Source organism: Sus scrofa, chromosome 1, assembly GCF_054392235.1.
Source record: "Sus scrofa isolate SSC_HxYL_T2T_F1_AM1 chromosome 1, Sscrofa_HxYL_maternal_Yorkshire_Landrace_v2.0, whole genome shotgun sequence".
Taxonomy (NCBI): Eukaryota; Metazoa; Chordata; class Mammalia; order Artiodactyla; family Suidae; genus Sus; species Sus scrofa.
Window position 1 is genome coordinate 48,809,532 of NC_139383.1, and position 17,238 is coordinate 48,826,769.

The 17,238-nt window shown below is 34.3% G+C and overlaps 1 protein-coding gene across 4 annotated transcripts in view; it reads right to left on the bottom strand.

Moving 5' to 3' along the window:
• Nucleotides 1-17,238, bottom strand: part of LOC146406061 (uncharacterized) — a 171,314-nt gene that overhangs the window by 90,749 nt on the left and 63,327 nt on the right. For 2 of the 4 annotated variants that reach the window (XR_014805017.1, XM_084958677.1), the window contains exon 2: nt 6,896-6,975. The exons of 1 other annotated variant lie outside the window; for it this stretch is intronic. Coding sequence is in view for 1 of the 3 variants with exons in the window: in XM_084958677.1 (XP_084814803.1) it covers nt 6,896-6,975 (80 nt within the window). In the remaining 2 variants the exon portion in view is untranslated. Of the gene's footprint in view, nt 1-6,679; nt 6,729-6,895; nt 6,976-17,238 lie in introns of all 4 variants that reach the window. One more of the 4 variants, XR_014805018.1, reaches the window with a different exon arrangement.

Below are 17,238 nucleotides of genomic sequence, written 5' to 3' on the forward strand. Positions count from 1 at the left end.
CTGCAGCTCCAATTCAACCCCTAGCCTAGGAACTTCCATATGCTGCAGGTGGAGCCTTAAAAAAACAAACAAACAAAACCTCAACCATATGTTGTTTATAAGAAGCCCACTTTAAATATAAAAATACATGTAAATTAAAAGTAAATGGATGCATCCATTCTAAATGTGATAGTTTGCCTCTACCAACACCAAACTCCCTATTCATCTTAACTTCTTCCTGCCTCACTCTTGGCAAACACAATTCTCTATGTCCATGAGTCTGTTTCTGTTTTGTAGATAGGCTCATATTTTAGATTCCACATATAAGGGATATTATGAAGTTCTACTCTATAGCACAGAGAACTATATCAAGTCTCTTAGGATTGACCATAACAGAAGACAATACATATATATAACTCGATCACTATGCTGTACAGAGAAATTGACTCAACACTGTAAATCAATTATATATGAATTAAAAAAAAAGTTTAATAAAAAAGTAAATGGATGTAGAAAAATATATTTTGCTAACACTAATCAAAGGAAAACAGGAATAGCTACATTAATTTCAAACAAAATTAGCTTCAAAGTAACAAAAGATATCAGAGATAAAGAAGAGCCCTAGAAAATGATAAAGGGGTGAATTCTCCAAGAAGACATAGCAATTCTTAACATGTAGATGCTTAACAGCAGAGTGTCAAATTACATGAGGCAAAAGCTAATATAACTACAAAGGGAAACAGATGAATCCACTAACAAAGTTGGAAAATTCAACACCCCTCTATCAAGAAATGGACAGAATCAGCAGGCAAAAAATCAGTAAGGACATAGTTAAATTTAACATCATCATCAATTCACTTGATATAATTGACATTTATAGATTACTTCATCCAACAACAGAGGAATACATATTTTTCTCAAGCTCACATGAAACTTTCACCAAAATAACCCACATTCTGGGCTATAAAACACTCCTTAGCAAATTTAAAATAATACAAATTATGCAATGTGTGCTTTCAGACCACAATGGAATTAAACTAGAAATTACTAACAAAAAGATAAATGAAAAATCCCCAGTGAAGTATATTAAACAACATACTTCTAAATAACACATGAGTCAAAGAATAAATCTCAAGATAAATAAAATATTTTGAAAAAAATGAAAATAAAAACAGCTTATCAAAATGTACAGGTTGTCCATGCTTGGCTGGTCATTGAAAAAAAATCAATAAAATCACTAAGACTTTAGCCAGGCTAAATAAGAAAAAAGAGCACAAATTAGTAATATCAGAAATGAAAGAGACGCTAACTACAGATTTCATGGAAATTAAAAGAATAATAAAGTAATACTTTGGAGAATTCTATGCCCACAAACTTGATAACCTAGATTAAATGGATCAATTTCTTGAAAGGCAAACCTGCCAAAACTCATACAAGAAGAAATAGATGACCTGAATAGGCCTAAATCTACCAAGTAAATTGAATCAATAATTAAGAACCTTCCAAAATAGAAAATACCATGCCCAGATGGATTAATTGGAGAACTCTACCAAACATGAAAGAAATTATACCAATTCTTTATAATCTCTACTGGAGAGAGAAGTTGAGGGAATGTTTCTTAACTCATCCCAGGCGGCCAGCATTACCCTAGTATCAAAACCAGAAAAAGACATTACGAGTTAAAAAAAAAAAATACAAACCAATATCTCTCATGATTATAAATAAATAAATATCAAATAAATTATAATAACAAATCAAAACATTATAAAAACAATTATATACCACAACTAGGTGGGGTTTATCCTAGGTATGCCAGACTGGTTTAACATTAAAAATAAATTAATGTAACTCATAATAGCAACAGACTAAAAAAGAAAAATCACATGGCAATAGGTGCAGAAAAGGCATTTGACAAAATCCAATGCCCATCAGTGATAAAAACTTTCAGAAAATAGGAATAGAATGGAACTTCCTCACTTTGACTTTTTTTTTTAAATAGCTACCAAAAAAAAACCCTATACCTAGCATCATGCTTAGCAGTGAGAAAACTGAATCTTTTCTCAGTAAGCTCAGGAAAAAGGTAAGGATGTCCCCTCTTACCACTCTTTTCAACATCAAACTAGAAGTCCTTATTAATGCAATAAAGCAAGAAAAAAATAAAAGTGTAAAAATTGGGAAGAATAATATAAAAATATCTTTATTCACAGATGACATAATCACCTATACAGAAATCTGAAAGAATCAACCAAAAACTCCTGTAACTAATAAGCAATTATAACAAGACTTTACAAAACAAGGTTAATATACAAAAGTCAATTGCAAGGGGAGGTTCAAGATGACAGTATAGAAGGGCCTAAACATTCCTCCTCCCATGGACACAACATATACACTGCTGCATATGAAACAATTCCCCTGTAAAGAACTGAGAACTAGTTGAACATCTATTTCAGAACCAAGGATAAAAAGTACCACAATGAGATGAGTAAAACAGGCAGAGAAACATCTGGTAAAATCCCAAACCCTGGGGTGAAACACAATAGGGAGGGATCTCTCTCCAGCTGGGTGCTTCTCCCAATGAAGCAAGGGTTGGCACCCCGCATCAGGCACTCTGCCCTTGAAATATACACCAGAGAGATGAAATTAGAAAACTAATAAGGCTCACATCCAAAGGTCCAAAAGTGCTTTAGGAAACAGACTCTCCTCTAAAAGGGCCCACATGGGATCTCACCCACCCAAGACTCATTAAAATAACAGCAATTTGAAAAGTGCCAAGACTATATGTGAAGGAGAGTCATTTGCAAACTAAGAGCATCAGTTGGAGGAACAGAGGAGTATGGAAATGCTCCCTGGAGATGGAGGCACTGGCCTGGGCATATGCCACTGTCCCAATCCCCAGCTAACCTGCTAGCACAAGTGAGCAAGCTCAGGTGTGGGAGCAAGCAATCATGGCACTATTCCATTACCTTGTTAAAGCTGGAGAAGTCCAGTGGTTGCAGCATTTGCCTGCTCTTTGGCTGGGACAGGTGAGCATGAACAGTTGTAGCATTCTGCACCCTAGATAAAGTCTGCAAGTGCACATGGTTGTGACACCCCACCCCTGCCAGGGCTGGCAAGTGACAGTCACAGTATTCACCCACTCCTGACCTATAGCTATTGCATGCACACACACAAGGCACTCTCTTGCTGCATTGCTGAAGCCTACAGGTACGTGCTGTCAAGTCATTTTCTCACTGCCTTTCCGAAGCAAGAGAGGAAGACTTCTCCAGTTGCCTATCTAAAGTCAGCAGGTATTCACAATCCACACTGGAGACACCCCTTCATCACCTAGAGGACTAGATTTTCTGAGCTTCATAGGACCATAACGATCAAAAAATAGTTCTTGTCACTGCACAGACAGCAGGCTGAACCACAACCTCAGTCTTCCTGAGGTCTTCTTACTTAATTTGGAGCTTTACCTTGAGGGATAGCCTTCAGGCTTACCATATTTCTACAGGCTAAGGAGGTGCTCCCAGGGACTACAAGCAGGGAGACACCATCTTTATATACTTCATTGACCTCAGTACATCTCGATAAGTCCTCTCAGAAAGGAGGCTTTATACTCATCTAGTCCCCCGAATTTTGCAACTCTGCACCCAGGGGATACCTCTGTATCTAGGGACTGGAGGCATTCAGGGATTATGATTGCTGCCCTTGGGAACTGCATGTATTTGCATACTTTAGCTACAGCTTGAGGGTCTTGGTTCCATCAGGCTGCAACTAAGTGCTAAATGAGATTCCTCCACTTCAAATACTAACAGATCTTGGCACACCTTCAACAACAGGGGTATATAAAGAATAAACCAGGGTATTCAAACAAACACAAAAATTCAAGACAACCAAGAGAAAGGGCAAGGCTGAACGAGAAGGATCATCACCTACACGAGGCCATTTCTTTAACACTGTGAAAGAGGCAATAGTTTTGCCTAATGCATAGGAAGAAAAAAAAATCCAGAGAGTCAAGCAAAGTGAGAAAACAGAGAAATACATCAAAGAAAAAAAAAACAAAAAACAAAAAAACAAAACAAAACAAAACAACCTCAGAAAAAGATGTTATTGATTTGGAGATAACACATCTGATAAAGGATTCAAGGTAATAGTCATAAAGTTGCTCACTTAGCACAGGAGAAAAATGAATGAAGTGAGAACTTACAAACAGTTACAAAATATGATAAACAACCAAAAAGAGCTGACATATACAATCACAGAAAGAAAAATACACTAGAGGAGATCAACAGCAAATTAAATAATACAGAAAAATGTATTAGTGACTGGGAAGACAGGGTAGTGGGAATTATCCCATCAGAACAGCAAAAAAGAAGAAAGATTTTTTTTAAATGAAAGTAGTTTAGGGACCTCTGAGACAACATCACACATACTAACATTTACCTTATTTGGGGCCCCAAAGGGAGAAGAAAGAGGGAGAAAACCTATTTGAATCAATAATAGCTTAAAACTTCTCTAATCTAGGAAAGGAAACAAACTTCCATGACCAGGAAGCACAGAGAATCTGAAATAAAATGAACTAAAAGAGATCTCCAACAAGACATATTATAATTAAAAAGTAAAAAGCTAAAAAATTTTAAAAGAAGGAAGAGAAAGAATCTAGTTACATGTAAGGGAACCCCCATAAAACTAAAACTGAATTTTTTTGGCAGAAACTTCATGGGCCAAAAGGAATGGCATGATATATTTATAGTGCTAAAAGAAAAAACTTACAAGCAAGAATACTCAACCTGGAAGGTTATTATTCAGAATTGAAAGAGAATTCCCATTAGGGATCAGTGGTAACAAACCCAGCTGGGATCCATGAGAATGCGGGTTTGATCCCCGGACTCACTCAGTGGGTTTAAGATCCAGTATTGCCATGAGCTGTGGTGTAGGCTACAGATTCAGCTTGGATCTGGCATTGCTGTGGCTGTGGTGTAGGCTGGCAGCTGTATCTCCGACTTGATCCCTAGCCTGGAACTTCCATATGCTTCAGGTGCAGCCCTAAAAGACAAAAAAAAAAGAAAAAAAGAAAAGAAAAGAAAGAAAGAAAAAAAAAAAAGAATTGAAGGAGAGACTAAAAATCTTAATAAATAAGAAAAGACTAAAGGAGGTCCTAACCACTAAATTGAATTACAAAAAAAAAAAAAAAAGGTTGAAGGAACTTCTTTAAGTGGTAAAGAAAACATTTTTTACCAAAAATAAGTAATCAAACGAAAGAAGAAGGTTCATTAGTAAAGGCAAATATATAGTAAAGTGGAAGGACCATTTATAAAGCTACTATGAAGGTTAAAAGACAAAAGCAGTACAATCCACTATAACTAAAATAAAGAGTTAAGAGATAAAATAAAAGATGTAAAATATGGTGTAAAAACATAAAATGTAGTAAAATGTACTGCTTTTAGAGTGTATTCAAACTTAAGTGAATATCAAGTTAAAGTATACTATCATATATATACATCATGGTAACCAGAAAACAAAAACTTATAATAGATACACCAAAAACTAAAGAGAAATATATTCAAACACTACATGAAAGAAAATCATCAAACCTTAAGAAAAAAGAACAAGAGAAGAAATGTACAGAGAATAACTATAAAAATAACCAGAAAAAAGAACAAAATGGCAATATATACCTATCAATAATTATTTTAAATGTCAGTGAACTGATTGCTCCAATCAAAGACAGGGTGTTCTGAGGGGGGAAAAAAAGTGATTCATATGTATACTACCTACAAAAATCTCACTTCAGATTGAAACACACAGTCTAAAAGTAAAGGACAGAAAAGGATATCCTTTGGAAATGGAAACAACAGGAGAGCTAGGGATGTAATAAGTATATGAGGTAAAATAGACTTTAAAACAAAGATTGTTACAAAAAATAAGTGTAACATTACAAAATGCTAAAAGGGATAACCCAACAAGATGACATAAAGATTTATATTTATGCACACAATATAGAGGCACCTAAATATATAAAGGAAATTTAAACAGACATAAAGGGAGAAAGTGACAATAATACCATACTAGTGTGAGACTTTATTACTTCACTCACATAAATGGATACAACCTCCAGACAGAAAATCAATAAGCAAACACTGATCTTAAAGGACACATTAGACCAGATAGACTTAATAGATATGTATAAAGCGTTCCATCAAAGAGTAGAAGAATACACAGTTTCTTAAAGTGCACATGGGACAAGATGGTAGAGTAGAAGAAGTTGAGCTCACCTCCTCTCATGAAAACACCAAAATCACAACTAAATGCTGAGCAACTGTCAAAAAAAGACTGGAACCTACCAAAAATGATAGTTTATATCCAAAGACAAAGAAGAAGCCAAACAAGATGGTAGGAAGGGTGTTTCTGCAATATAACCAAATCTCATACTCACTAGGTGGGTGATTCACCAACTGGAAAATAATTACATCACAGAGGTTCTCCACAGGAGTGAGAATTCTGAGCCCCATTTCAGGATCTCTGGCCTAAGGGTCAGACATTGGGAGGAGGAGCCCCCAGAGCATTTGGCTTTGATGACCAGTGGGATGTGATCACAGGAAATCCATGGGACTGGCAGAAATAGAGATTCCAATCTGGGAGGGCACATTCAAGGTCTTGGGTGCACTTAGACCCAGGGAAAAAGTGGTGACTCCATAGGAACCTGGGCCAGACATACCTGCTGGTCTTGGAGGATCTACTGGAGAGCAGCAGGTGGCTGTGGCTCACTGTGGAGACAAGGACACTGGCAGACAATGCTCTTTATCATGAACTCTCCTAGAGTACGCCATTTTAAAATCAAGATCTGGTCACACCCAGAAATGGATAAATTCCTAGAAACACACAATTTTCCAAGACTGAATCAGGAAGAAATAGAATATCTGAATAGACTCACCACTGGTAATGAAACTGAATGAGAAATCCAAAAATCTTAACAAACAAAAGTTCAGGACCAGAGAGCTTCACAGGTGAATTCTGCAAAACATTTAAAGAAGAGTTAATACCTACACTTCTCAAACTATTCCAAGCTATTGGAGAAGAAATAACGCTTCCAATATGTATGAAGGGGCCAGTATTTTCCTGATAACAAAAGCAGATAAAAGCACAACAAAAAAATTATAAGCTATTAAGCCCGATTAACGTAGATGCAAAAATCTTCAACAAAACATTAGCAAACTGAATTTAAAAATACATAAAAATGACCATACACCATGATCAAGTGGGATTTATTCTAAGGATGCAAGGATGGTTCTACATATGCAAATCAATCAAGGTTATATATCACATTAAAAAACAAAGCATAAAAATCACATCATATCAATAGAAAAAAAGAAAATTTAACAATCACCAATGATGAAAATTCTCAACAAAGTATGTATAGCAGGAATGTAATGCAAGGTAATAAAAGCCATATGTGACAAAATCACTGCTAACATTACACTCAGTACACCCCAACAAAGAGGAAAGTTTTTCCTCTAAAATCAAAAACAAGACAAGGATGCCTACTCACACGAATTTTATTTAACATAGTACTAGAAGTCCTAGCCACAGAATTAGGCAAAAAATGAAAGAAAAAAAAATCTAAATTTTAAAGAAAGAAGTAAGACTGTCACTATTTGCAGATTACATAATACTGTACGTAGAAAACCCTAAAGACCCCACCAAAAACTTTTAGAGCAAACAAATGAATCCAGTAAAGTTGCAGGATACAAATTAATAAACAGAAATCAGTTGCATATCTAGACACTAATAATGAGGTACTAGAAAAGGAATTTAAAAACCAATCTCATTTATAGTTACATTAAAAAATAAAATACCTAGGACTAAAATTAACCAAGAATGGAAGACCTGTGCGTGAAAACTCTAGAACTCTGATGAAAAACACTGAAGAAGACACAAATAGATGGAAAAATAATCTATTTTTATGGATTGGAAGAGTTAATATTGTTAAAAATGTCTATACTACCCAAAACAACCTACAGATTTGATGTAACCCTTATCAAGATACCAATGGATTTTTTCACAAAAGTAGAAAAAGAATTCTAAAATTTGTGTGGAACCATAAAAGACCCCAAACAACCAAAACAATGTTAAGAAATAAAAATAAAGCTTAATATTCAGGACCCCTGATTTCACTACAAAGCTATAACAATAAAAACAGTGTGGTATTAGTACAAAAAGAGACACATAGATCATTGAAACATAATACAGAGTCTGGAAATAATCCTGCACATATACAGCCAATTAATCTATGACAAAGGAGGCAAGAATACACAATGGAGAAAAGACCATCTCTTCATAAACGGTGCTGGGAAAACTCAACAAATACATGCAAAAGAATGAAACTGGACCACAATCTCACACCATGTACAAAAATGAATTCAAGAAGGATTCAAGTCTTGAATGTAAGATCTGGAACCATAAAACTGCTGGAAGAAAACATATCCTCTTTGTTATCGGTCTTAGCACTATTTTGGAGGGCTTATTTTCTCAGGCAAAGGGAGCAAAAGCAAAAAGTCAACAAATGTTACTACAGAAAAGTAAAAGGTTTTGCACAGTAAAGGAAATCATTAATGAAACACAAAGGCAGACTACTGAATGGAAGAATATATTTGCAAATCATATTTCTGATAAGGGGATAATATTCAAAACATATTAGAGCACATACAACTTTATATCAGATAAATAAACAACATGATTAAAAAATGGGCAGAGGGCCTGGATAGAATCCACACAAATTACCAACAAGTACATGAAAAGATCCGCAACATCACTAATTATCAGGGAAATGTAAATCGAAATTGCTATCAGATATCGCTTCCCACCTGTCAGAATGGCATTATCAAAAAGACAACAATAAAAAGTATTGGCAAAGGTGTGGTGATAAGGGAACCTTCATGCACTATTGGTGGAAGCATAAATTGGTTCAGGCACTATGGAAAATATTATAAATATTCCTCAAAAAATTAAAAGTATAAGTTCCATATGACCCAACATTTCCATTTATGAGTATTTATTCAAAGAAAATAAAAACATTAATCTGAGAAAATATATGCATTTCAATGTTCATTATAGCATTATCCACAATACCCAAGATAAGGAAGTAAGCTTACATCTTCATTGACAGGTAAATGGATAAAGAAGATATAGTATGTTGTATATACATATGAAATGGAATGTTATTCAGCCATAAAAAAGAATGAAATCTTGCTATTTGCAAAAACATAGAAGAATTTAGAGCATATTATGCTAAGTGAAATAAGTTAGAGAAAAATAAAATTGCTATATAAATTGATTTATATGTGGAATCTATGAAATAAAACAAAAATAAAACAAGATAGTAACAGATTCATAAATATAGAAAACAAACTAGTAATTGCCAGAAGGGAGGAGTATTGTCCAGGCCAGGTGAAATATATGAAGGGTATTAAAGAGGTACAAATTTCCAGTTATAAAATGAATACTACAATATAACATAGAGCATAGGGAATCATCAATAATGTTGTAATAAATTTGTATGGTGACTGATGGCAACTGGACTTATTATGATGATCATTGTAAAGGTATGTAAATATTGAATCACTCCGATGGATACCTGAACCTAATACGATATTGTATGTCAATTATACATCAATGAAGAAAGAAAGAAAGAAAGAAAGAAAGAAAGAAAGAAAGAAAGAAAGAAAGAAAGAAAGAAAGAAGGAAGGAAGGAAGGAAGGAAGGAAGGAAGGAAGGAAGGAAGGAAGGAAGGAAGGAAGGAAGGAAGGAAGGAAAGAAAGAAAGAAAGAAAGAAAAAGGAAGGAAGGAAGGAAGGAAGGAAGATTTGAGTAAATCTCTTTACTCAAAGGAAAGAGATTTGTGATACTTTGAGACTATAACTTCTGAACAACTGTCTGTATTTTGGCTCCGAGAGTTATGCTGCACAAGAACTTTCTATATAATTCAGAAAAAGAGACTGTGAGAGTTAGATAATTTTTGCATATCTTTAGATTGACAGTTTTGTGAATACCCTCTTAAGCTTAGGTGTGTTTTGTCCTATTTTTGCCTCTTTAGTTGTAATATTTTCCCACATTGGAAAGGTTATGTGCGATGACTCTTTAAGACAGGGTAAAAGAGATTCAACATTTTATCAATACAAATTTAGCTTGCTTCAGGGAGAAAATGTAAATAACAAATTTTCTTACTACCAAATCACTGAGATGGCTTCTCTGGGCAGAATTGCAAACATCACCATCTTTCATAAATTATTAAACTATAATCTTAGAAAATATTCCCTTTTGTAGAATCTTTTTTTACAGACTTTCAGTACATATCAGGTAGAATGTGTAAAATCAAGTTTTGAGTGACATTTGAAATAGCGGCAAATAAACAAATTTAGAATTATATTTTTTATTACTATGTCAAAATAAAGAAGTGACATTTAGAACTACTTTACCTGAATGGTTTTCCATTCTCTCTAAACAGAGTCTGAAGTTTTCAATTTGCTGTACCTGAGTTCTATCTCAAGAAAAATAATACATTTTGGGTCCTAGGAAATAAATATTTTCAAATACCACATAATGAATCTCTTTAAAAGAAGTAGATATGAGGTGATATTTATTTTCTTTTTATTTTCCCACATATTCCACAATTTTTACAATGAATATGTGTAGCTTTTATATGAAAAAAAAATGTAATGGGATAACAAATAAAACTATACTAAGATCAGCTCTCCACCAGGACAAGATGAGGGTTGATGCATGCTAGAGAATTTGGTGTGTATGGAAGGGGGGAAAAAACACAAAGCTTTTCTTTCATTTTCTTGCAATCCCTTAACCTGAATTATATTGTTTGTTGTATCTATGTTCATCTCAGTTAAGTATTCAAAACTGTAATAAAACCTGGAAGACATAATGATCACCCTTTCTATTTTCTGACACCACAGTAGCAAACTAAACAGAAGATAATTCAAGGAATTGATGTTACTATCATCTTCTTCGGTGGATGAGTGACAGCAACCTGCTGAAAAAGAGTGTGACTGACTTTCCCCAGAAATGCAGTATCTCCTTTTGCCCCAGGCTTAATAGACAGAGTCATCCAAAAACGAATAGGGGACTATAGCAACTGAATACAAAATTAAAATGTCCTATCATTAATGTATAACTTTTATAAAAGTAAATAATACAGCTTCAGTGGAGATGATGTCCAGGAAAAAAAAAAAATGCATGGATTAAAAAACAATCCTCTAAAGGCAAAAAAAAAAAAGAAAAGTAAATTGTTGTCCTATATACCGACAATTAACAAGTGGAACTAAATTTAAAACAAGAGATCATTTATATCAGCAGCCAAAAAAAATAGAGTACTTAGGCATAAATTTATAAAAATATGTATAAGATTTAAATGGGGAAATCTATAAAATTCTGATGAATGAAATTAAAGAACTGAATAATAGAGATTCCACATTGATAGATAAGAATGCCTTCCAACATTGTTAAGCTGTTAGTTTCTCTAAAATTAACCCATAGATTCAATGCAATCCCAATAAAAAAAACCCAGAAAGTTATTTTATGAATATAGATAAACTTATCCTAAAGTTTACACAGAGTAGCAAAAAATCCAGAAGAGCCAACATAATATTGAAGTAGTATAAAGTTGGAGAACTGACACTACTGACTTCAAGACTTACTATAGGAGTTCTTGTTATGGCTCAGTGGGTTAAGAACTCAGTATAGTGTCCATGAAGATGCAGGTTTGATCCCTGGCCTTGATCAGTGGGTTAAGGATCCAGCATTGCCACAAGCCGCAGCATAGGTAGCAAATATGGCACAGATCTGGTGTTGCTGTGGCTGCAGTATAGGCCTGCCGCTGCAGCTCCAATTCAACTCCTAGCCTGGGAACTTCCATATGCCATAGGTGTGGCCATAAAAAGAAAAGAAAAAAAAAAGTTACTATAAGGCTAAAGTAATCAGGACAGTGTGGTGGGTAAAAATAAAATAGACAAACACATCATCAGAATCACATAAATAGACCACTAGAAGTAGAGTCAACTGATCCTCAATGAAGACCAAAGGCAGTATAATGGAGCATCTTCAAAAGCCGTGCTGGAACACTCAATACCCATGTGCAAAAGAAAATGCATTTAGACACATGCCTTACACACAACACAAAAATTAACACAAAGTCAATCACAGAACTATACACCAAAGGCAAAACTATCAAACTCTGTGAAGATGACATAGGAGAAATTCTAGGTGACCTTGGATATGATGATACTTTTTTAGATACAGCACCAAATTACACAATCCATGAAAGAAATAATTAGCCAGACTTTACTAAAATTAAAACATTCTGCTCTGTGAAAGACAATGTCAAGAAAATTAGAACTCAAACAACAAAATGCGAGAAAATATTTTCAAGAGACACAACTAGTTAAGGACTTTTTATTATTCAAAATATAAAAAGAACTCTAACTGTACAATAAGAAAACAAAGTTCCCAATTTAAAAATGACTCAAAAACCTTAGCAGATACTTTACCAAAGAAGTTAAACAGATAGCAAATAAGCACATGCAAAGATGTTCTGCATCATTTGCATTGAGGGAAACACAAATTAAAACAATGAGATACAGCTATACACTTAGTAGAAAAGCCAAAATCCAGAACACTGACAATACCAAATGCTGGTCAGGATGTGTATCAACAGGAATTCTCCTAAACTGCTTTTGGAAATGTAAAATGGTGCAACCACTTTGGAAGACACTTTTTAGTTTCTTACAAAATTAATCATACTCTTACCATACAATCTAGCTTATGCTACTTGGTATTTACCCAAAGAAGCTGAAAAATTATGTCCATACAGAAATCTACCAATGGAATATTTACAGCAGATTTATTCATAATTGCCAAAACTTAGAAGCAACCAAAATGTCCTTCAGTAGATGAATGGATAAATTAAACCATTGCACATCCAGACAATGGAATGTTATTCAGAGATAAAAATAAATGAGTTATCAAGCCATAGAAAGACATAGAGGAAACGTTAATTAATATTCTTAGGTAAAAGAAGCCAATGTGACAAAGTTACATACTGTATGATTCCAGCTATATGATATTCTGGAAAATGTAAACCACGGAGACAGTAAGATCAGAGGTTGCCCAGGTTGGCCCCAAGGTAAAGAATGAATGAATAGGTGGAGCACAGAGGCTTTGTAGGGAAGAGAAAATACTCTGTATGACAATAAAACATGGCTATATGTCATATATATGTACAAACCCAGAGAATATACAATACCAAGAGTGAAAACTAAAGTAAACTATGAACTTTGGGTGATTATGATGTGTCAATGTAGGTCCATGTTTAAAAATGTACTATTCTGGTGACTGATGTTGATAAAGGCAGGAGGCTATGCATGTGTAGAGGTAGATGGTATACAGGATATCATTGTACCTTCCTCCGAATTCTATTATAAGCCTAAAACCACCCTTAAAACAGTAAAGTATTGGAATTCCCTTCGTGGCTCAGCAGTTAACGAACCCAACTAGGATCCAGGCTTGAGGATCCAATCTTGAGGAGTCATGAAGATGTGGGTCAAACCCTAGCCTCTCACAGTGGATTAAGGATCCATGTTGCTGTGAGCTGGGGTGTAAGTCACAGATGTGGCTCAGATCTGGTGTTGCTGTGGCTGTGGCATAGGCTGGTAGCTGTAGCTCCGATTCAACCCCTAGCCTGGGAACCTCCATATGCTTCAGGTGAGGCCCTAAAAAGCAAAAAGAAAAAGAAAAAAAAGTCAAAATTAAAAAAAAAATAAAATAAGACTAAAGAAAAGAGAACTATGATGGGCAAGGTTTTAAAATGTACACAGAGGAAAAAATAAGACTGCAGAGATACATACACACCATTGCATTGGTGATAGTAAAACATGAATGATTTTTCAAGAAAGAACTTGTCAATATTTTTAAGAACTAGAAATATATTTGTATCTAGGGAGAAATAACTTAGTTTATGTGATTCTATACTAAATAATATTCACATTATAAATAGTCTTCACATTATATAAATTCTATATTCTCTTCTAAACATATAATCAGATATGCTAAAAGAAATATATATATATATAAGCATGTCTCTAGAATTATTTTCTAAATGATAAATTGGAAACAACTTAAGGATGTGACAGTGTATTTAAGTAAATATGAATATGCTACAATATTATGGGATCATTAAAACCTTTGCTTTGGGAAAATATGTACTAACTTGGAATAATGTATCAGTACATCATGATAAGTTAAAAAGTATGATATAAATTTCCTTAGAGGGATATTTTTACAATTTTGTAAAATTGAAATACCTAAAATAATCATAACCATGCACATAATCTAAAAATACAAAAATGACTGAAAAATAATGTATCTGAAGTATTACAGTGGATCAACCTGGGAATGGTGAGTAAATATGATGTACATTTGATTTGAAAGCATTATTTTGGACAGAGGCTTCAGGAATATAAGACTGCACACAAAGAAAACAGAGGCTATTGTACAAATATTGGAGGTTTCTGGGGTTAGCATGCTGGTCATGACAATGGGGGGAAATGTGGAAAGATCTTCAAAATATTTGGAGGCTCAATCAATGGACTTTGTGACGTGAGGATGAGTGAGGTAAGGCTGTCGGTTATGACTCATAGGTTTCTTTCTCCCTTGAATAACAAGAAAGACACCAGAGCCAGTAGTGATTGCTTATTGCTATACTCAATACAATTATTTTACATGCTTCTTGCTTAAGCACTTAGCAATAGGAGGCAATGTTTGTCACATTCTCCATGATTATATGACCTGAGGACAACACCCTTTCTACCCCTGCCTATTTCTTCTCCAGTTTCTTCACTGATTCCTCTATGATTGCATCTGTAAGTATTGCAGTTCTTACATAGCTCCAAGCCTCCACTTCTTTTTATTCTAAACACTCTCTCCATGTCAACAACTTTAAAAGTTTTTGACTGTGTCCTAAAGTTTAAAATAATTTTTAACTTGCAATCTAGCACACATGTACATATTTACACATAATAGAAGTAAAAAAACAGTATCTTAAAAATAATATTTAAGTGAACTATGTGCAATACTCTACCTTTTTATATCCTGTGCCATTTTATTTCTTTTTTACTCTTTAAATGATTTTTATTTTTTCCATTATAGCTGGTTTACAGTGTTCTGTCAATTTTTCTACTGTATAGCAAAGTGACCCCATCACACATACATATACACATTCTTTTCCTCACAATGTCCTCCATCATGCTCTGTCATAAGTGACTAAATATAGTTCCCAGTGCTTAAAAATGAAGTTTTAATACCTCTAAATTTATTCATGACCCGCAAAGAGGTTTTTGTCCATGATCTGAAATCACTATTTAAGTTGTCCTTATATACTGCAATGACTTCAGTATTATCTATAAGCTAATTAAACACAAATTTGAATTCTTTGTAAAAATCTCTTTTCAAAAACTCTAAAACTATAAAATCTTCTATTTTTAACTCCCGTAGAGCAAATTACAGATATTTCACTTTCAAAGACACTAAAATTGAGCCTATGATATTTCTCTCCAAACCTGCTTTCACACCTCCAGAATTCCACATTTCTGCAAAGGCAGAGGCGTCTACACATTGTAGAAGCCAGAAACTGGTGTTCATTCTTGTGGCATCGTTCTCACTCATCTCTATGTCCAACCAGTTTCTATGTCTTGTCTATTCTATTTAACATTTTTTTAAAGCATGTTCTTCTCTGGATCTCAGTACTAATATATTTCAGCCCTATAACTTTTCTCTGGATTTCTGATAAAAATGATATCTTAGCTTCTAGACTAAACCAGAGCAATCTTTTTACCTTACGGCACCCAGATGGATTTTTTAAAAAACTAAGTATTTATAGTATTTTCCATCTTTAAAATCTTGAGTAGTTTCATGTTGCTACCAGAAGTTCTTTAATATGGGGAAATAACTCTTTATGATCATGTGAAGATTTGCTTCTTTTTCCCAAAATAGTGGCACTGACACTTTGCCCTTAGATTCCTCCTCCTCTACACAGAACTTTACAGATTTTAGTAACTCTCACTTGATCCTTCAGGTTTAGGTTAAATGCATAATCTGCAAGAAAATTTTTTGTTATGGTCACACCCATGGCATATGGAAGTTTCCAGGTCAAGGACAGAATCTGAGTCACATTCGTGATCTATACTGCTCCTGAAACAATGCCAGATCCTTTATTTTTTTAATTTTTTAAAAATTTTATTTATTTTTAAATTATTTTTATTCTTTCCATTATAATTTATAGTGTTCTGTCAATTTTCTACTCTACCGCAAAGTGACCCAGTCACACATAGCTATATGCATTCTTTTCTCACATTATCCTCCATCATGCTCCATCACAAGTGACTAGATAATAGTTCCCAGTGCTATACAGCAGGATCTTTTTGCCAACCATTCCAAATGCAATCATTTGCATCTGTTAGTCCCAGATTCCCACTCCATCCCACTCCCTCCCCCTCCCCCTTGGCAACCACATGTCTGTTCTTCAAGTCCATGAGATCCTTTAAACCACTGTGTCTGGCTACAGATCAAACTCACTCCTCCTCAGCAACCTGAGCTGCTGCAGTCAGGTCCTTCACCCACTACACCTCAGCAGGAACTCCAAGAAGACTTTCCCATTCCCTGTAGATGGTGAAATGTCATTTCATAAGGGACCATTTTGCATTTATTTCTGACATAGAACTAATTAAATTGAGTTTTAACTGCCTATTTCCATAGCTATCTCCCCTTCAGTACATATGGTCCTTAACGGATGGGATATTTTCTTGTTATAGCTCAAACTTCAGTACGTAGCAAGGAATCACTGGCACAAAGAAAGAAAACAATTTTTAAGGGGGATAGGATAAACTATCAAAAATATTTCATGTGATGCCATTCAAATTTAAAATGTATTTGGAACAAATGCCTATTTTCTTTCAAACTTTTCATTAAAATATTCATGAAGGATCTCTTCATTATGGGGGTCTAATGATTGTAATCCTATTTAGATGCACACAGACACAATCAAAGGATGAGAAAAATAGCGAAATACATACACATTTGGCATGAAGAGGTAGAAACAGATGGATAGATAACAGATTAGAGACACACATATAATAAAGTTGATCAAGTTATGTAAAATATAATGCAATCATTCTCAATGTATTTGTAAAATAATAATAATAATAAACACCTGCAGGTC